Here is a 22239-nt window from a genome sequence, read left to right as displayed (position 1 = left end):
ATAAAGTACTGTAATAATAAGTAATAATGGTTAAACCCAAAAAAGTACTGTAATAAGTTAATATATGAAAAATGAATACAAATTTAAGTTAAATAGCCGTAAAATAAAAATAAAAAATTAATACTCAATGAATAAAAGTTGGCACAGTAAAATATCTTATTCACACAAGACTTTCTTTGAGTCATACCTCTACTACAGAGAGTACCACTCAAAATCTTATCAAGTCACTATTATTTTAGTTCGAAAATTACATTAATTTACATGTAAACAACAAAATCATAGCCTCGTCACAAAAAAAAAAAAAAAAAAAAAAAAAAAAAAAAAAAAAAAAAAAAAAAAAAAAAAAAAAAAAAATCATAGCCAACCAGTGAGCCACCCTTTGCATGCCCTATATTTCATGGTTTCACTACATAACTCAAAATTCAAGATTTAGCTTGGACTCGTAGGCTGTAGCAGTTATTTAAGAATCATTGGCTGCTCTGATCTTCGCGAAGCTACAAATTCAAATACATTGGCTAAAATCCCATATAAACCCTGAATGCCAAACAAGTGCAACGACAGGAGATTCAAGGTTATAATTTCCTCAGATTTTTCACTTCATAGTTTCGATATATGTTCATCCAACCTGTCTTGCATGCTTGAGTTCACCACACCAGCAATGGCTACCCATCATTTGGAAAATCTTCTTTCACCAAAATTTGATGCTCTATAATGTTCATTAGATATTATTTTGAATCTCAAGTTATGTCGCTAGCCTTTTTTTTCCTTCTCATCTTTCAACTTATAACTGAGAACAACTTCGATAAAAATCCATGGTCATAATTTTCTTCCTGCCTTCCATCTCTTCACAGGGAACAACTTAGTTCTCTTGGTGGGTATAAAAGTAGAAGCTTCAGCTGATTGAGTGGCCCCACCAACTTGTTGCTGGTTCGTTATTTCCTTTTCATCAGCAAGTAGTCGGACCTCAAATGCACCCCTCGAAAAATTTCTTGCTACCTGGTAAAGTGATGCATGCAGGAGATGATCAAATCAAGAGGCAACAATTATATGTAGTATAACTAGTTTATCCTTGGTAATGTTAAGAAAAAGAAAAGAAAAAATAAATACTCAGACAAAAATTATATTCCAGTTTCATATACGAAGTATATTTCAATTTAGGTTCAAAGACATGAAAACTATGGACAACATATAAAGTTAAGGACCTTAAAAATTTCAAGATCCATGGACTTATCACTTATGGATGATAACTACAGGAGGTCAGGAACAAAGACGTAGCATATTGGATGGATTGGAGATATGGGACTCATTTTTAATTCAGTCAGTCAAGTTTAGCAATGGTTTAGTTGAGGTGGGTCATAGCTAGTGTTTTGCTGCACTTCCTGGTCAGTCGTTAACATACAGAATGGGGAAAAATTCGAATCTACACTAACACATACATATGACCTTCATAGTTAAGAACATGCATATGCTATTCTTCAGTATTTAGGGGAGGGGCACTTTAGATGGAATCAACATAATGATGTTATCGGTAGCTGTAGAAGAAAAAATATATTTACGTGTTGAATATTGATAAGGGTACATGGAGAAATTGTTGCTCGGAGAGCACCAACCTCCAGAATGTGCAATTGGTGACTCCCACCATGACTATCATCAGTACGATCATGTCAATCAAGCTTTCCCCTAGTCTAATTGCCAAATTATTAACAATTTTTCTTAACCTTCTTAATACCCTATAATTTAATGATATAACATTAATATGCAAGAACAACCTTTTACCCGGATCTATGCAATTTATGAATGACAGTTATTTGGGCTTTCAACCCAATTCGTTTGTTGATTCAAAGGATGGCATAGGTGTGACCCAATAGGTTCAGTCAAGAGAGTAGACTTAGCTAACTCTAATAGTTGATTCTTCTCATTAATTAGAAGCGGCCTCAAGCTAGACATTCCAAGCTTTCTATTCTAGTGTAGAATATTAAACTTGGCTGAAGAACACATTTACTTCATGGAGGGTATCCACAGGATTTGGTGGTTTAGATTTGTACCCGTCATGGGGAGCAGTTAGGGGGTGGCATGAAATAATTAGGTGAGAAGGATGTGTAGAAACAGACTCCTGTCCTGCTCTCCTTCATTGACATCTCTAAATTTCCTTCCATCATATGTGGCTTATTATTTAGAGACAGACTGAAGGAAACCTTATTTTAGAGTGTAATAAATCAAGTATGAAGACTGCATGCAAGTGAGTAATAGGGTGTCAAATGTATAAAATAGGGGGGTTAAAGTAGTTTTATCAAAAAAAAATATCAGGAGAAAATAGAGCAGATTGCTGCCCCAAGTTCAGAATTAGTAACCAAGGATGAGATCATGCCTCTAATCTCGATTGCTAAGTTAATGGAAACCTAATAGGAAATCTCCTACATAACAGCTATGCAGGGTAAGTGTCAGATATTTTTCATTACTGTGTCAGTCAGCCATCACAAATTCACAATTTGACATGGTAATGTTTTTAGCTCTGAATTGTTGTTTACAATAGTTTTAAAGATTATATTCTAAAATTATACTTCCTCTACTTACAACACACCTTGGCACGCTATCTGAGGAAGAGATTAGAAAAGGTAAACGGACAAAGTAAACTTAATAAATTAAACCGCAATAATTTAATACTTTCTTCTTATTGGTGGTGATGTTATTACTATCTCTGTTTCATATTTTTTGCAACTTTGGGGTATTTGTGAGATATAAAATATTCCAAAGTTGCAAAAAATATTAAACGGAGGTAATATAATTAATTTGTTCGCTAATTGTGACGAACTCGGTGAACCTGGTGGCCACACACCCGAACCTCTAATATAGGTCTACACTCGAAGGAGTAAATAACTTGAGATACATGACAAAGGAGGAAGAGACAAGCAACAGCAGGCCCGCAGCAAGGGGAAAAGGTGGATAATATGGCAGATGTGGACACAAATAATCAATGAAACACCAACACTTTGTTTGAATAGATGGAAATGGAATGAAAAGAATAGAAGAGAAATGGAGGACAATTTAGTTTGGGTAAAGAATTAGAAGGGAGGGGAAGGAGAGGGGGAGATCCATTTGTCCTCTCTTTAATAAGCATAATCCCTCCAAAGTTGGAGAGATTTGGAGAGAAAATAGAGCTCACCTTTCCCCTCCCTTTCTCTTCCTTCCCCTTCTTCCTCTTTTCCTCCCCTCCTTTCCTTCTTTCTTTGCTACAAAAAGTAAGGAAGGGAGCAACATGATTTCTGCAGAAATGATATTCTGATTGTGTAGTGACAAATATAATTAATGTTAGGTTAACTTGTAAAAGTGCTTAAATATAAATAGGATGTGGCAAAGTAGTAGAAACCTCAAGGTGCTAAACTAGAGATTAATAGCCTCAAACTATCTTGTGAACCTTAAGGCCATCTCCAATCAAATATCAAGCTTCTATCATTATTTATTCTCTTGACAATTTTCAATTACATAGTCTGAAATATCAGTCCATTACCTATTCTAATATCTTTGTCAATTTTTCTTCAAAAAATAAAAATAATAATAAAAAGAAAAATAAATAAATAAATTGCGTGCCAAAATGGTTTGTTGCAAGTAAAAAGAAAAGTATATGTATTTAATGAAATTTCATCTCAAACCTGTGTATACCTGCAGCTTAAGATATTTGGTTCCTAAAGCGCATTTATAAATTAAAACAAGTTCCTCCGCAACAGTCAGGTGTCAATGACCAATCTATCTTTTCAACAGTCAGTATGACCAAATAATAGGAAATCAGCCATACCTTTAAAAGAATCCAAACTTTCAAAGAGCTACTCAAAGTTGCTAGCCTTGTCCTTTTCCCTGATGTCAAATAGTCAGACATGTAACTATCAACTCTCAACAGCAATCTGGGCCAGGACTTCGGGGTCTCAGGATCAGCTTTCTGGTCCACTGTTGCCTGATAGAAAGAAAGGCAACGAATTAGACTAAAAATGGATATAAGAAAAGGTTGCAAATTAAAGTAGATGAAAGGAGTTAGAGTTTATCCTCTCCTCCGAACTGACTAATGAGGATGTGAATTAACAGCTTAGACAATCCTTTGTAGCAAGTTATATGAAGGAAAACTCAGATTTGAGTCCAACACCAAATGGACCTACTTGGACGTTTGCCTTTACAGGGTGAAGCAAAGGAAGAAATCTTAAAAAAAAACCTTTACTTACTAGCAAGCGGCATATTTCATGCTCAATCTTTGAGAAGGAAGTTTCTAGAGCCTCAATTCTCCCAGTACCATGACAGCAAGTGCATGGTTCACTTACCATAAATGTCACACTTGGGCGTACCTGTTTAAATTATGTTAAGAATGTAACAGTTAGATAATAAAGTAACTTTTAAACTCCAGCATTCATGACTGAATTTTTGAGCTGCATTCATTGTAACTTAGTCGATGACTACACGGAATAATCACTTATGGGATTAAGGCTTTGATTGATTGATCCACTATACAAACAATAATATTTTTCTCTCACTTAATCTTCCAAGATCACCACCATATTGACCGTTTTTGATTAAACTTTCACCAGTAGTTTACCAACAGAGAAAAAAAATCGTGGGAACCCTATCAACACCTACTTTATATACAGCATTATTTTTCTTTTTGAAAAGAAAGAATCTCCTAAAAAGGTTTCTCATAAATGACTTCATGACATTTTTTTTCCCTACAACTCAGTATACAACATACACCTTGAAATACCTTATTAGACCCTTCTCACTAGTCACACTATACAGTATACACCTTGAAATTGACCACTAAATATAGTAAGCATCTTGCTCTTAATTGACAAAATGATATTAAACTTAAGGTACAACACAATAATGTAGTTCTAAGTTTTTGTGACAAAAGATCCTTGAATAAAATTCTATAAGATAATGTTATAAAACGATTTACCTAGACGAGCCTAAAAATATAAATCAATTTAAGCTTTAAAAAATGTTTCATTCAAAAAAAAAAAAAAAAAAAAAAAAAAAAAAAAAAAAAAAAAAAAAAAATCAGACACAATGGAGTAATAAGATAAAGAACGTACACTGAACCTTTAACACAAAGCCAACCTAATGCATTTTTTGGATCAAGGATACATGAGGAATGAAGCATTAACATTCAATACATACCCTCTTTCTGGTAATCTCCATAAGTCCATGCTTGGACAATTCAGAAACCTTAACGATTGAACGGTCCCTCTCAACTGCTTTCTTCACTTCTTCATAGACTAATCTTTTGTTTGCTGGAAAGAAGGCATCAGCCAGAAAAAAGAAAAAAATCAAGGGAAAGATAAAAGGAAATACATTGGCAAGTTCTGATTCTCAAGCAGGATTCCCTTTATATTAAGTCTTATTGTCTAACCATGTTTTCCAGGACTTAAGAGAGGTGATATTTTGTCTAACTATTATAATGGAGGGATAATCAAAGCAAACAACAGGCCACCAGAACTGAAAAGTAATTTAAAGCCAGGCTCGAATTGTAAATTTTGCAAACACATCACCAAAGTGTGAAGTTTACTTGTATTTTTACATTATAGAGTAAAGTAAGAACAATAATCAAGTGTAACGGTGTTTACCTAACAGCTCAATCAATAATTTACAAAACCAAAAAATACAGGGTAAGTCTTGTATGTGGCTAGCCACACGGTGTGGCCACATTGGTTTATAAGAGTAATATTTATTTATATGTATGAGTAATCTCATTTTTTCATAAGAGTAACTCCATGTTATCCATAAAAGTATCCCAAATTCATTATACGGGTAAAATCAAGTAATTTAGAAATAAGTAACCCCATTTGTTCATTCGAGTAACCTCTATTCTTTTGTTTTAAAAAATGAAAGAATAATTTCACTTATTTAAGAGAGTAATCCCTTTTTCTCATTTAAGTAACTTACATACGTTAAGGTAACCCCATTTGCTCATCACCGTAACCCCCTATTACCTAACTAATTACCTTCTATGTGATTATGTGAAGTGGCCACACCATGTGGCTAGCCACATAAGAATTTGTGAAAAAGGGGATAAAAGGTTGACAAACATACTTATATAATAAAAATAAACACTATTATTTTGTTTTCCCTGAATTTAGAAGTGGGATCATCAACAAAAGATCAACAAGTTGTAATGAATAAAAAATGATTTTCAAGAGTTCAAAGGATAAGGAATAGAAGGCAGAGAACCTCAGTGATTTAATAATTTTTGTAAATTGGTGTCAAGAATAAAGTGTCTTGACTCTATTATGTTCAAAGCTGAAAGAGTTCATAAGACAAACAAGTTCCATTAAGATTGCTACAAATTCACCCCTCTTGTGAAAAGCATTGCAATATAGATGACAAAGAGCTGCCACGGAAGTAGGATTCTCATTGTCTGCTGGTCTCGTTATAATCAATTGGAAAAGATTAAGACAACATGATTATACTTTTCAAGAACTGAGGCTAATAACTTAATATTGCCTATTGAGAAATGACTTAATCAACAAAGCACATAGTTATCAATATGTTTATTCGTCCCTGCATTCTGAATCTGCTTAAAGTATGCATAATTTCACACCTTTATACTATTGCCAAGAAAATAACAAAATGAAAACACACATCAGGAACATATGGAGGGAAGAAATCATAGCAGAGGTTTACTCACAATCATCCATCATATCAATAAAATCTACCACGATGATGCCACCAATATCCCTGAGACGCAATTCCCTAGCAATCTAGGAATAAAATGCTGTTAGAAGTATTCTTTCTTACAAAGAATAGTAATTTTTACATCTAACTGATTCTCTTCCCTTTCACCAATAAAACAAAAGAAGATCATTAAATATTTTAAAATAATGCAGTTTTCAAGTCTAACAGTGTACTGTAACTAATTATCTGAAGATATTCTGTAACACTATTGATAAAGGAAAACTGATTCTAGTATCCCTTTCACCAATGACACAAAAGAATAACACTTTTGATGAAGGAAAAGTGATTCTTGTTTAGTTATGCAAACATGAATAGCATTATACTCCAAGAGCTTTAAAAATAGAAAAAGAAACATCTGGAGACAATAAACTGTCGCATAAAAATAAGGAGATATATGCAGCCCTTAAGCTAAAAGAAGAAAGAATCAAAAAATATATAAACAAAAAAAAGGTTAAAATAAGAAAGATAAAAGAATTATCAAACAAACACAGTTGACATGTAATTTATTCATAGATTCCTAAAGTAATTCCAATACCCGAAACATATTTAATGCGTATAGTGAGCCATTAGGGCTTCAAGTATTAAATTGTAAACTTAATCAACAAAAGGATAAGTCAGCTATAATCACACACTATGATAAAGAGTCCCACACTAAGATAAACACATTGATGTATAAGATACCATCATAAATTTAGAAATTTACATAGGGGGTATTTGGTTAGGAGCTTTTTGGAGCAAAAAGAGATGTTTGACCATTTCATAAAGCTCTTTGGAGTGTTTGTTTAATAGTTTTGTTAAAGAGCTTGAACCAAAAAGCTCTAAGCTCAAATGAAGAGATTTTTTAAAGAGCTTTTGGCTTTTTGGTTGTTTTATACTCTAAAACAACTAATTACTACCAACTATTTACCAAACAATTTTACACACAACTAATTACAATCGACTAGTCAAAACAACTAATAGCTATTAGCTGGTCAAAGCAGCTAAAAGCTACTCCCTTCACTCCTGAAAGAGGGTTACGTTTGACCTTTTTGGCATTCCCCTTTAATGATTACGTTTCAATTATTTCTTAAAGTTAATATATATATATATTTTTTTTCACACATTTCCTTCGTATATACATATCTTCCATGCAACTATCCCATTTATAAAAAAAAATTTACATACTCCCAATGCAACTGTTCTTATTTACTAAATTATTTACCTACTCCCAATGCAAATATTCCTATTTTCAAAGTTAATTTGATGCCTTAATACTTAATGTGTGTGATAGCTAATCATTGTTTTCCAATATCCTATTTTCTTTATTAACCATGCAAACCCACCAAACGTAACCTTCTTTTGGGTTTGGATGAAGAAGCTGCCAAATAGGGCCATAATCAATGAAGTGAAATCAGCGATATAAATTTGGTTTTCATTTAATTTTGTTTAACAAAAAATGCAATATTTCCTTTTCAAGCACAAAGCACTTGTGAGTAAACTTATTAGCACAAAAGTACATTGGGGTCATAGGGTGTCAGAGTGTCTCACTTGTTTTGCAGCAGCAAGGTTGACATCAACAATAGCTTTCTCTTGTGAAGCCCCTTGACCAAACATCCCATGTCCTCCATTCACATCAATAGAGACTAATGCTTCAGTTTGTTCGATTACCAAAGATCCTCCATTTGGAAGAGAGACCCTGACAACAAGATGCAATCAGCAAAATTTAAAGTATGTTCCTTACTGATTCAAAGATAACAAACACATAGAATGTTTTAACTTGTTTAGAAGGAAACCAATATTGTGAGAGCGCAATTTCGGATGCATGCATAAGTCAGAAATACATGGAGTTTGACTATCTCCTAACATTTGCAAGTATGTAGCTTCTTCAGAGTTGGCACATACCCTGGCATTTGTGTGAGGCCATGAAAGTAAGAAGATAGAAAGTTGAACATTGTGAGAACCACACATGCCAATTTTGGATAATTCCCTCTAGTCACCATTTTGTCCTCTTTTTCTCCCAAGTATTACCAAGTGAAAACAATGGGGCAAACCAATGAAGTGACTATCATTTACCATTATATTGCTTGACAGGCCTAATGATCTTCTTAAAAGTAATTTCAGCCACGAACAATTAGTTGTGCAAATTACTGTCAAACCTAGCGGGAGATTGTTAAGACTAACAGAAGAAAAACAAATATGAACAAACCAAATATAAAGAGAATGACAAACACGGATTACATGGAAAACTGCAAAAAGAGAGAAAAACCACCATTTCATTAGAGTTATCATAAATTAATTTATTGAGCAATGGCTCACTATAATGATCTTTCAACCAACTCACACAATCTCCCTAAATTGTGTATTACAAATCCCTCACTCAACTAAGCTTTCAAGGTGTTCATATTCCTTTCACCAGATTTCAGGGTACTATAACAAACAGAGCCCACCCTCTTTAGATTTTGCTAGGAAGTTTACCCTTTCTCCTTTAGACTCTTATCCTAAGTATTAGGAAGCATATGATTAATCCTAAATTAATAATAATTAAATAGGATCTAAATAATTTACAATCCTTATATAACCAAGCTAAGGAATAAATATATTGAGAAAGAAAATATTTTGAAGTCTTCCATGGATCAGGTATTGCCACAATCAAGCCACAAAAGAGCTTTGCACATGACACTTGACATAGGCTCTCATTCCCTCGATCACTATGGAATTTCAGTCAACTTTTTCTTGCTTTGTCACTGTTCCTCCCTGACAACCCAAAATATCGCCTGAATCTACTACGGGTTTGGGTTTTGTGCTTGTAAACTAATGGAAATAAGTTACACTGACTCCTATTATATGGTAGTGCCAACACAATTATTATTTATAGCTTTTCTATTGTCAATTTTAGTAGTTCTTTAGCTATACATGCTCAAGGAAATTTACAGATAGGCATGGATTTAGTTACGTTTTGGGACCCATCACAATATCACATACAAAATTTATTAGGAGCAAACAGTTTGACTTAGAGGCATTTGTTGTTCATCACAACTAATGCAATGTCCTGATACAGTTCTTTTTTTTTTTTTTTTTTTTTTTTTTTTTAATAACATATACATTTAATTCTCCAACAATAACTCAAGCACTTTCCTATGACAACACACAAATCAATCCATCACATCACAGAGCTATTAGTATCAGAAATTCCAGACTACCAGAGTTGTCGTCTAGGGAATATATTACCTCCATCTCTTTTTAGTTGCAATAAAGGATTTTTTTATCTCACATATATTTGCCCTTTGTTGCAACTAAAAAGAAACAGAGGTAGAGGTAGTATGTAAGCTGGTGTATGAATTATTAATTGGAAAATAAAAAGATTAATTATACCTTCTTTCTTCAATCACTCATAATTTTCTACTTAGAGTACTTTCAACATCAACCACTCGTAGAAGTATCCGTATATTGCCACTCTCTTGCTATTCTCTTTTTCTTCAATGAGAATACCTCCAACTCTTTTTCTTTATAAGAAAAATTTGCAAATTGCAGCCATTTAAAGTTTGTATTTTGCAAATTGCAGCTATTTAAAAAATAAAAAAAAAAAAAATTCGCAAATTGCAGCCCAAAAGTTCGTATAAATTGAAAATTGCAGCCTAATTCAACTTTTTCATCGGCTTACATGTTGAAAAATCTTCGGTTAAGGTTTTAGGGTTTATTTTAGTCTTTAGGGACTCGAATTGAGCTCGGAATTAGAAAAAAAATAACGTAAGTGTCTCATTTTTACAGTTTACCACAAAATCGATACATTTTTGTTACGCAAAACGAGGCACTTACGTTATTTTTTTGATAATTCTGAGTTCAATTCGGACTCCTAAGGACTAAAATGGACCCTAAAACCTCAACCGAAGATTTTTTTGACATGTAAACCGATGAAAAAGTTAAATCGGGCTGCAATTTACAATTTATATGAACTTTTGGGCTGCAATTTGCAATTTTGTTTCTAAATGGCTGCAATTTGCAAAATAAGAACTTTAAATGGGTGCAATTTGCAAATTTTCCTCTTTATAATAATCAAGTTTTTTTTTTTTTTGGTTGTTGTTATGTTTTCTCCATCCATGAGAGTTTTCTTCCCAATTTTTTGGATTATTTTTCTTCTTTTTTGGGGGGTTTGTATTCTCATCCACAGATTTTTTTTTTTTTCTTTCTTTTTTCCAGTGGGTTGTGATTTGGGTTCATATGGGCTTAGGTCTTGTCAACAACTCCTCAATTAGAACATTAGTCTAAATTGTGAAGGTCTCTACTTGGAAAGATGCAAAGATTTCTCACTGCTTGCGTCAAGCTTTTATTGGTGGAATATGAAGTGTGCCGAGAATGCAAAAATAAAAATGTTAATCGTTATTTTAAATTTATGTTCTTTTCCCTGAATATGTGGTTTAAAGATCTATATTATTATTTTAGATGTTGTGCGGCTAATTATTAATGATATTATTCAACGAAATATCAACCACTCATTTAGATGGGGAACATACAGAGAAATTGGCAGAGATGATCAGAATTTAATTTGGTCTTCACCAAGACCCATCTGAATTTTGGTCATCATTCTCTCATTCCTTCTTTCTCACTACTTTTCTTATTTTTTATTTTTTTTGAAATTCTTTTTCACTACTTTTCTCCTCCATAATGCCCAATAGAGTTTTTTTTTTTTTTTTTATAATTCTATGAAAAATTTGCTAATTTGTTTATGACAATGCTTTAAAATTATATTGACATAAACCAAGGGCATAAGTACATAACAATGGCAACAAGATCAATTCAAAATCCCCCTACTTGCAGTTTAACCCTAACAAGACAATACCAGTAAAACGGTAGTTCAGATTGAACCTACTAATATAAGCATTCTAAAAAGCACACTTGGAGGAGTAAGATCAAGTCCAACTACTAGATGTAAATAAACACAAAAATTACAACAAACCACACCTTTGGAAAATTGACTCTGGGCATCCTCACCTTTTATTAAGAATATTATTGATCTCCTCTTCAATGTTGAATTCATCAAAAAGAGGAACATTTTTCCTGTGTAGCTCAACTCTATCACAGAGCTCCGGAGCAATATCCTGCAGATAATTGGTCACCTGGAAAGAACATCATATAAGAACAAAGTCCGACACACCTTAACATGTGTAGATTATCAAGATACATGGATAACATATTACAACAATGATGATCAAGAATTTATTTCTACACTATATTAGGCAAATAAGCTGTTTCAGAACAGCTTAAAAAACCTCTTCATTTTTACCTGAAGAATCGAACGAGTAAGTCAATAAGCCTAACTAATATGCATTCTGAAAGAACCAGTGTTCACAAACAGGTTTTTCTTTTCTTTTCTTTTTTCATCTGGATGGTAGAGGATCAAAAGCTTGGAAAGATAAGATGAATGATTAATGATTGACCTGCAGATCAAATTCAAATTCTATTGCCCAAAGAAAAAAAAGAGATCTACTAAATCTACTAAACTGCTATAACAGCTACATGGTCTACATCCAGGAAACATATAAAGTCGATTATATATGCAAATCTTCAATAATAGGGCTATCAATTTTAAAACTTTGAGCTTGTCCACCACACACCTTTAGACTGGGGTGTAATATAGCCACAACAACTAAAACATATGTAAAGGGGCAACTAAATAAATTCGAAGGGTGAGTTTCATTTCATACCTCATGGTATGTTCTTGGGGAGTCTACTACCATTCTCTTAACCTGAACAGAATAAAAAAGATAAGACAATAAGGCAGGTAATATTTAATTATAAAATAACGGTTTGCAGCATACAAGTCCATTGAAATACTAGGAATTGGACTCCCAGAAAAGCATTTCAAAATGTCTGTATGAATATAAAAGGTAAAATTATAGGGAATTGTATCAGAGGCAGCAAACCTTCTCATTAAAATAATCCTGGACAACAGATAGTGTCTGCCCCATTGCCTGGTGCAAAATAACTGGTACAGCACCTTCAACACCTTCATCTGCTGCAAGTGCTGCAGATTTTGCATGTTCAACAATATTTCTCCATGTTGCAAGCAACCCTTCCAAGTCCTTTCGCAATTCTTCTACAGAATGACCAGCAGCAACAGTTCGGATGGTCACACCAAAACCAGGGGGCTGCAAAGATTTTGCTATGACTCTCAAGCGTGTGCGTTCAACCCCAGAAATTTTCTTTGATACTCCAATACTCTTGCACCGGGTGATCAACACCTAACAGTGAAAGGAAAGAAGTTCCACAAATTTCAAAAAGAGCACACAGATTTATGCATTTATCCACCTTAACCAATTGATAATTGAAAACGAAAATACGTCAACAAAGAGAAACCTTGGGTTTAAAATGTATCTTTTGCAGTTCTTACCCAGAATCTGCTCCTAAGCTTTGGATAAGCAGTCAATGTCGGACCTTTTTTACCCAACCCCTCTTTTACAACTTGCACAAGTATCTTAGTGCCTTTGCGAACATTAGCCCACATTTCTTCCGCACTGTGGATGTCACTGGTGCTCCTATGTTTATTCACCACAGAACGATGGGTATCAGTTTGAATTTTTAGATGGTTCCCATTCCCATCCAGCTGAAATTCAAAGTTCCCAGGGTTTGAGCCAGTTCCATTACTGTTAATCTGAATAAGATTTCCCGTTTGAACTTTATCGAAATCCATAGTATCTTCATTTACATGTCCCTCAAATTCTTCATCCTCAAAATCAACCTCCACATCATCATCAGCAAGTTCATCATCTTCTTCCAAAAATGCTTGTTTAAAATGACTGATGTCTAAGTTCTTCTCAAGCACGGATGATGGAGGGCAAGTTACATCATATTCCTTTGAAGTATCAAAGAGTGGAAATATAAAAGGTTCCTTATAATGCTTAATGTCCATAAGAGAGGGTCTGGAGCTCCCTATATTTACAAATGCACCACCCATATGAGGAACAAGTTTTGTAACTACTCCCAGGTAAACACTATCACATTGCACATTACTTTTGACAGGTTCTAATAGCAACTCAACTAGATTTCCATCTTCAAGTACAGCTATCCTTTGCATGGTACAGATAGAGCAGTTGATTAATATCTCAGTAGAAACTAAACCCACTGGTGGAAGCAGATTACTCTCTGTTCCAGAAAGCAGCTTTTCTGAAATAATATGGTGCTGTTCCTGCAGTTCTTGAAGACGTGCCTCATCTTGAGTAGGCTCCTCAATGATGGGAGTTTCAGAAACTAAGCTGTCATTAGTTTCTGGAAAATCAAGCATCGGATATAGGAGCCAGGGATCCTCAACAGGATGGTCTCTCTCAGAGAAAGACCAGGTAGAATTGAAGTCACCATCAACTTGATGATACATTTTTTCACTTTCAATGAAGTACTCACCTCCGTATCTGAAATTATTAGGCGATGACTGTGACATATCGTGATCATTTGGAAAGTTTTTCAAAGTTCCTTCTCGGTCATAGGAATTAATGTGAGCATCGAAGTCTTTTTCAGCATATTGAGAGGTAGCACATGGCTGCATCAACCAGGGCTCCTCCAAAGGTTGATTTCTTTCAGTAAAGTCGGTCGCTTCATCATTTAGACTATCTGAGTCTTCACTTCTAAAATAGTATCCATTGGTAACTACAAGATCATCTAAAAAGGGCTTTTCTCGTAGGGAATCACTGTCAAAGTATTCCATAATGTCTTCTTGATCTGTCAAAGCACTGAAAGCATTAAGTGTTCAGAAGCTTACCTAAAGAAGAAATTTCATATGTCCAAATACAAACATGCCCATAATACCTTTAGAAAAAGCAGTTAATGAAGGCTGGACAGGAAGGTGTTTTTCCTGGATTAAAGAACCTTGTAAATGAGTGTTAGGCCTCGTCTTGTATAATCTTGCCAAAGTCACCCCATAATGTCTTTCATGTAAATTATTTGCCAAAGGAAATCGAGGTTTCACCCTCCAGATTGCATCATAACAGGTCCATCTACCGTCTCTTATAAAACAATTGTAATGACAATTCACTGGACAAACCATCTGTTAAGATACATTGAAACAATAATTTGGTAAGGAAGCTAGAATCCAACAAACTCTAAGACTCACCCCCTGAGCCAGGGCAGAAGGCGCAGCCGCCCTCGGCCCAGGGAAAAAAATTCCATTTTCCTAGCTCCATCCTAACATTAATAAAATACATACAAAACCCTGCAACACATTAGCAACTAAATTTGACTCAATTATCAAAGTATATTTGAAAATTCCCATTAAATTCTTCTCGCTTATAATTATGAATAGCATAATTCTAGTAACTTTCACAGCTTTAGTAATTATAACCAGTAGTTCAATAATCCACCATAGAATAACCCAAAATTCATGTACTCCCAGTCACCATTAAATTAACAATAACTTGTATATTGTGAAATAGTTAGAATACCCAAAGTAGCATTAACTCTTAGAGTCATTCATTTTATCAAACAGATAATGTGCAAAGTATCAAATTGAGCAATTGAAGCTGATTAATTCACCAAAAAAGAATATAAATAATACCCATTAGAAATAGAATGGTGGGGAGAGAGAAGAAGAGGAATTACATTGAATGGTGAAGATAGAGAATGAGATTCCTGCTTGTTTAGCTACACATAGCAAAGAAAAAATGGCTGCTTTTGTTTGGGTCTGTCGTCGCCTACCGTCAGGCGTTTGCTATAGCAGAAGTAAGATAAGGCCCATAAGGGAGGGAAGCGGAGAAGATGAAAAGGGAAAGGGGCATAGTTTCGTAAAATTTACCTCTTGGGACTTGCGAATTTACCTCAAGTTTAATTCCCAATCTTTCTTCCGATACCTTGGCCCTGTTTGGGAGAAAGCTGAAAGCTGAAACTAATTGAGTTAGCTGATTTTGATTAGCTGATTTTATTAACTGATTTGACTAAATTATTGTATCAACTGATTATTTAAAGTGTTTGGTAAATAGCTGATTGCTTAAAGGTGATTGAGTATGTGAAATGACCAATAAGCTAATAGTGGGGTAGGTAATTTAGATAGGATTTTAAATTAAATGAGGTTATAAGTGTCATTTCACAATAATTAATGAATAAACTAATTGAAAAAGCTCCTAAAATGAGCTTTTTCAAAAAGAGTTTATTTAGTTGAATAAGCTTTTTCAATAAGCTTACTACGAAACACTTGCATTAACTTGTTTGACTAGTCAAATAAGTTAATATACCCCCAATAAGCTTACTACCAAACAGTGCCCTTAAGAATTCCTCTTATGAGATCCTCATTAGAGGTAGACCTAGCAAATGAGTCATTCGGGTCGAGTCTAGGTCGGTTCACATTCAGGTCGGGTATAGGTCGGATCGGATCGATTCGTGTTTCGGCTATGACTCGGGTGAGATATCAGGTCGTGTTTGGGTTGGGTCAATTTCAGGTCACTATGTTCGGTTCATATTCAGGACATGTCAAAACCCGATCGGGTCATGTTTGGGTTGTTTCATGAGTGGATCAAGCTCAACTCAATATTTTTATACGAAATACATTTTTTTTTATAACTATCAATTCGGTTTATGAGCTTGGCTACGATTGAAGATGAACAAGTTAAGTTATTTTTTGGCACAAGACATTTTTAGTTCAATTATAAGGTAATTTTAGTTCGGGATATTTTGGGTATCAGATCTGTTCAGGTCAATTTTGGGTATCCGAATTGTCTGGGTCAAACACTTCGGGTCGGGTCAACTTCGGGTCGGGTCAGTCGGGTGTCTGGTCAACTCGCTTTTCTAGTTAGGTATGGATCGGGTCGGGTCAATTTCGGGTTTCGGGTCATTTTCAGGTCGATTTTTTGGGTCATGGGTCAGGTCATCGGGTTTGGGTCAAGATTGTCAAGTCTAAAACTCCTAATGCTATTTCTTTTTCTTACCTATATGAAAAAAAAATTATAATATATAGGAAAATTTAACAAAAATAATCTAACCTTTGGATTAACCCTGAATTATCCTAGTATCCTACCTTTGATACTTCATATTTTCTCTTACCGAGCCTATATAGGCTTGACAATCCTAACCCGGCCTGAATAACTTTTGATCTGAAATCATTGACCTGAAAATGACTCGAACCCCAACTAATTCGACCCGAAATGGAATTGACCCGAACGTGACCCGATGCTCGAAATGACACGAACCAAATGACCCAATTCGAAATTGACCCGAGACCCAAAAGTTGACCTGACCCAAAGTGACCCGATTTGACCCTACCCGAAGTGACCCGACTCGAAATGACTTGATAGGTACTCAAGTTTAGTTTTTTGGTGTATTTTACAGAATTTTACTTTAGTTTCTAATTTTTATATTAAAGTTATTACTATTATTGAACTAAGAGGGAGTGTTCCCACTATCTTTGGCGACCCGACCGAAACTGACCTGATTAGAACTCGCTCGACCTGAACTTGACCCGAAATTAGTCCTGTAAATTGGCTCAACCCGAACTGACTCAATCTGAAATGGCCCGACTTGAAGTTAACACTACTTGAAGTGCTGGCCCAAACCGACCCATACCGTACCCTACCTGAATATTTGCTTACCTAATAGCGATCTGACCTGAAATAGCCCGACCCGAACAACCCATTTGCCAGGTCTACTTGAATATCAAGTATTTTTTTTCCTTTTCTTTTTTTTTCCTCATATTTTCTCCTCCTCTTTATTAGCTAACATGAAACTCCACCCTTCTTTTTTCTCTCTCTCTCTCATGCCCTTTCCATAACCTTCCACCATTACTAGTTTACCACTTCACTTTACCATGATCCACAACCACTACCTCGAAGCACCACGCTCACGACTTCAATCCACCGTCACCTAAACCCCTACACCACCCCAACAAAAAAAATAAAAAAAAATTAAAAATAAACCCACTCACCACCCCACCACAAACCCCAAGCAATCCATGGCCACCATTAACCCAACCAAATTGAATAATCCCTCCGTTTTTTTTATTTGCATCACTTTCCTTTTATGGATGTGTTTTTTTTTAGTTAAGTCTAAAATAGGTGATTCAATTCTTGCAAAATATGGGAAAAAGGGACTCAATTTATTTTATAAGAGGAAGGGGACTGGGCTAGAACGGGCTTGGGTTATCGGTGGGTTTTAATTAATTAAGGGGAAATAATTGAGTTCCCTTGGTTAAACAATTGACTCCCTTTGGTTAACCAATTAAAAAAATATATTTTTTTTTTTAATTTATATATATATATGTGTGTGTGTGTGTGTGTGTGTGTGTGTGTGTGTGTGTGTGTGTGTGTGTGTGTGTGTTTTGGATAACAAATTCTAAAAAAACAAAGCTTTTGTTGTTGCACTCTCTTAATTTCAAATGATTATACTTCAGATCATATAATGCTGCTGTCTCAGGTGGACATGGAGGTGTAAGAGCTGAGTGTGCACTGTGCGGCGAGGGGAGTGCTATCTCGTAATGGAAGAACTCCTACTGATCTAGTTTTTGAAGATATTGATGTTTTGAATGGTGGCTTTAATGCCTTTTCTTGTAGCCACGAGAAGAGAGGGGGGAATGTTGTTGCACACTTAGTTGCTAGGCTAGTTCCTATGGGTGGGGTTGAACAATTGTTTCTGAGTTCTTTTCCGCATAGTGTATCCACTATTGCGGACCTGAATGTAATTTAACTCCTTGATTATTGTAGGCGTCGCTTGAAGTGCGCCTACGTTAAAGCATGTGGTGAAATATGATTGGCACTCATAGGAAGTGAGAATTGATATTACGATAAGGGACAAGGAAAGTAGGGAGCCGCCAACAAGTTTTTAAGGACTTTGTAAACCGTTCACGGATCATTTAAGGCAACCACGATTAAGGGACAACGATAGGCAACAACGATTGACCCGTGAAGGTTACACCCCATTCATAATCCATGATATTACTAACTCTATATGGTTCGGAATCACGAAAGGAGGATCGGGGATGATGGCCTGGTACGTAGTGAGTCATGGAGTCACATTCGCCCTTATTGGCCTCTACTCGATTCTTATAGTGAAAAGTATTCCTGGGATCTCAAAGGTGTTTAGGGGATTTTTACCCTAGACATGTGGATCAATGAGGAAATGCCACGTGTCACAGGGTGTCATGTCATCCTAGACCAACCCCCAGTTGACACGTGGCCTCTCCAGATACACCTTTAGAATTGCGGCCTTCAGGGCCCAATTCCCGAGAAATCCGCCTTTTGGCGGCGCAGCCCATCAATCCTAGGTTAAATAACCTAGGATAGGGCACCTTTCCCAAGGACCCTATAAATAGGGAGATATTCCCCCAAAATGGGGGACATTCAGAAATTCACCCAACATTTATTACATCCTATTTTCTCTCTCATCAGAGAACACCTGAGCTTGGAATCCAAGCAGATCCCCACCTTAAATTCCGCACTTATTACTCTCCTTCAAGTTACTAACTTGAGCGTTGGAGGCGGAGCACCACCCCAACCGGTGTCTCCGTTGGTTTTGCAAGTACAGAAGCTTTCAGGACCAATCTTCGAGCTGTAACTCTCCCAAGGGACAAAAACACCCAAAACATTTGGCGTCGTCTGTGGGGAGAGTACCTCAAGATGGTTCAAAATTCTGTACCAAATCTCAATTCTACCTCTCTACGTTCGGGTACTCAGACGGGTAGCCCGGAAGACTTACAGCCGGTTATTCAGCCGGTGGGATTCGAAATCCCTCGGCCTCCACCTCAGCCTCAGCCAGAGGTATTCACTGAGGAGGAGGATGAGGAAGAAGACAATGATGTTGAGACCTACATCTCTAAGGATGGTTCTCTCATCTCTAAATCCATCCGTTCCAGAGATCAGCTGGAACGAAATCTGGATCAGGCGGGCCCTAGTAGCCGGCCCCCTGGGAGGTCAGACGGGGAAACCCGGAAGGCCAGAGGAGAAGCTCCAGTCACCCGGAATGAGCTCATGACGTTCATGAACTCCTTCAAGGGTGAGATCAAGGATATGATCAACAACAAGGCAGGCTCTTCCAAGAGTCAGCCGGCTAAAAAGACTCCCAATAGTGGGAAGAAGAAGAAGCCGGTCAAGGACAGGCAGCCAACTCCTCATCCAAAGGAGAAGGCAGCCGCAAAACTTGACTGGACCAAGATCTTGATGCCCCGGCGACCTCAGCCGGATGGTAAGAAAGCTTCCACCTTTGATGCCCGGGAGGTCATCAATCGTAGGAGGCAGGAGCAGTCTGAGTCAGCTTCTACTTCAAGCTTTCCAGACAGCTTCAAGCAAGCTTCTGCAAGGAAGTCTTTCTCCTTACATGAGAGTCGGACAGGCGGTAAATCCGTCAACACCAAACCTCAGTTAATGATAGGGTCTATGCCATACGCACCCCAGGCGCAGTATGGGCAATATGGCCTCCAATTCATGCAGCCACCCCCATTCGGAGGTCAGGCAGCATATCCCAGTGTCCAGCCACTGGATTGGCAACTCCGGCTGATGAGGCTAGGCGAACAGCCGTCTGCCTTTGCAGCCAATATAACCGAGGCGGCTCAGCCGGCCAAGGTTAAGAACATCTTGGTTGGTGCTTATGATGGCACCACCAACCCTGAAGATCACCTGATAGCATACACCAACCTGATGTGTTTACAAGGTTGGGATGATGCTACCTGGTGCCGCTGTTTTCTGGCTACATTGAAGGGCATTGCCAAACAATGGTTTGGCAACCTGCCAGCCGGGTCTATTGATTGCTTCAAGAAGCTAGCCTTCTTGTTTGCCACCAACTTCTCAATGAACATCCCTACTAAGAAGACAAGTTTAGATTTGAGCACTATTAAGCAGGGGGAGAGAGAAGGGCTACGCTCATATGTCAGGCGGTTCAACCTGGTTAGAATTCAAATCCAGGGGCTGTCTGATAAGGTAGCATTTACAGACTTTTTCAAATGTCTGAGAGACGGGTCGGCTTTTAAGTTCGACCTTGTCAGAAAAGGGGCCTTTACGTTACAGGCGGCCCTGAGGGAGGCGGAAAGTTATATACAAGCAACCGACCTCTGCACGCCTGGTAACCAGTCGGACTCCAAGAAGCCTGACAAACAAAAAGAGAGCCGGTCTGCTCAGCCGGCGAAGAAAAAAGAAGAGAGCAAGAAAAGAAAAGAAGTCTGGGCGGTCAGCGACTCTGAGCAGCCGTCTCAGAAAAAGAAAAAAGAGTTTAAACCGTACGTTCCCCGGTACGAGTTTAACAAGGATTGTAACTCCATCCTCATGGAGGTAAAGGACCGGCTGTCTATTGAGAAGCCGAACCCAATGAAGAGTTTCGTTCAATCCCGGAACAAGGGCAAATATTGTCAATTCCATGAGGAAGTTGGCCATGACACCAACGACTGCTTCAGTTTACAGCGGACGTTGGACCGTCTGGCTGACAAAGGGCTTCTGAAGTCCTATATTTCTAAGTCCCCAGCCGGGGCAAAGAAGAAGAACAAGGGTCAGTCCTCTAAGGCTGCCTCTCAGCCGGCAAGTAGTTCGGAGACAGACAAGGATCCGGTCTACACCATTGCAGGCGGGTTCTCTTGTGGTGGCCCTACCATCCGGGGCACCAAAAGCCATCTTCGAAAGATGGATAAGGATGATGAGGAGCAGGCGTCTGCCAGCTCCACTTTTCCGGATGTCCTCATTACTGAGAAGGACAGGGGCAGCGTTCGCCGCCCGCATGACGATCCGGTTGTCATTGAATACAAAGTAGCCAACCAGTTGGTTGGGCGTATCCTTATTGACACCGGCAGCTCGTCAGACATCATCAGTCTCCGGTGCTTACAGAAGCTGAAATACAATTCCAGCAGTATGCATCCGGTCACCCACCCTCTGGTTGGTTTTGGGGGTGGGATGGTCTATCCAGCCGACAGAATTGACTTACCCATCCGGCTGGGCGAGAAGGGCCAAGGACGACACCTGGTCGTCAGGTTCTTGGTCGTTGAGGAGTTGACCGCCTATAACATCATTCTTGGGAGGCCAACCCTCAACGATGCCAAGGCTGTAATCATCCCGTCTCTCATGCTCATCAAGTATGAGAAGGATGACAGTTCTGTTGGTTCCCTGAACGGGGATCAGAAGACGGCTAGGGAATGCTATCTCTCAGCCGTCAAGGATACTGTGGCCGCAGACGGCCAAGGGAAGGAACCAATAGACCTTGACTATGTCAAGGATGCTTCCTCACCTCCACCAACAGCCGGTAAAAAGAGAAAAGCTGCAGAGTTGGTGGTGGTGAAGAAGGAAAAGAAATAGCAATCACTGACCGGTGAACGGTCAGAGGAGCTCCGTCCACAACCGGCTGGGGAAAGTGTTGATATTGTTTTGGATGACAGCCGTCCAGAACGAACTCTTAAGGTTGGGACGGTTGCTAATGCTGTTCTAGGTGCAGACTTGCACCTTCTGCTGAAAGAATTCAAAGATGTGTTTGCCTTTGAAGTGGAAGAGATGTCAGGCATCAGCCCGGATCTCGCTGTCCACAAACTCGCCGTGGATCCAAAAGTGAAGCCCATCCGGCAAAAGAAGAGAAACCACGGTGAGGAAAGAAGCCAGGCGGCAGCTGCCG

At 37.5% G+C, this 22239-nt stretch overlaps 1 protein-coding gene across 2 annotated transcripts; it reads right to left on the bottom strand.

Annotated features, from left to right (window-relative positions):
- Window positions 1–79: 79 nt before the first annotated feature.
- Window positions 80–15447, bottom strand: LOC145600109 (ribonuclease E/G-like protein, chloroplastic). 2 transcript variants are annotated; one of them, XM_081655993.1, is made up of 12 exons: window positions 15277–15447; window positions 14488–14725; window positions 13079–14400; window positions 12612–12929; window positions 12393–12434; window positions 11680–11804; window positions 8239–8386; window positions 6665–6737; window positions 5158–5270; window positions 4212–4331; window positions 3794–3949; window positions 81–996 (listed from the first exon to the last, which is right to left on the bottom strand). In XM_081655993.1, the coding sequence occupies exons 2-12, from the start codon at window positions 14723–14725 to the stop codon at window positions 817–819; spliced, it is 2835 nt and encodes a 944-aa protein (XP_081512119.1). In that variant the 5' UTR covers window positions 15277–15447; the 3' UTR covers window positions 81–816. The 2 variants fall into 2 exon arrangements, with proteins under 2 accessions (XP_081512120.1, XP_081512119.1); XM_081655994.1 differs by lacking the exon at window positions 15277–15447 and having other exon boundaries at window positions 80–996; window positions 13079–14411; window positions 14488–14627.
- Between the last annotated feature and the right edge of the window lie 6792 nt (window positions 15448–22239).

Source organism: Chenopodium album, chromosome 21 (assembly GCF_948465745.1).
Source record: "Chenopodium album chromosome 21, dcCheAlbu1.1, whole genome shotgun sequence".
Lineage (NCBI taxonomy): Eukaryota > Viridiplantae > Streptophyta > Magnoliopsida > Caryophyllales > Amaranthaceae > Chenopodium > Chenopodium album.
This window is presented reverse-complemented; position numbering and strand designations above follow the sequence as displayed.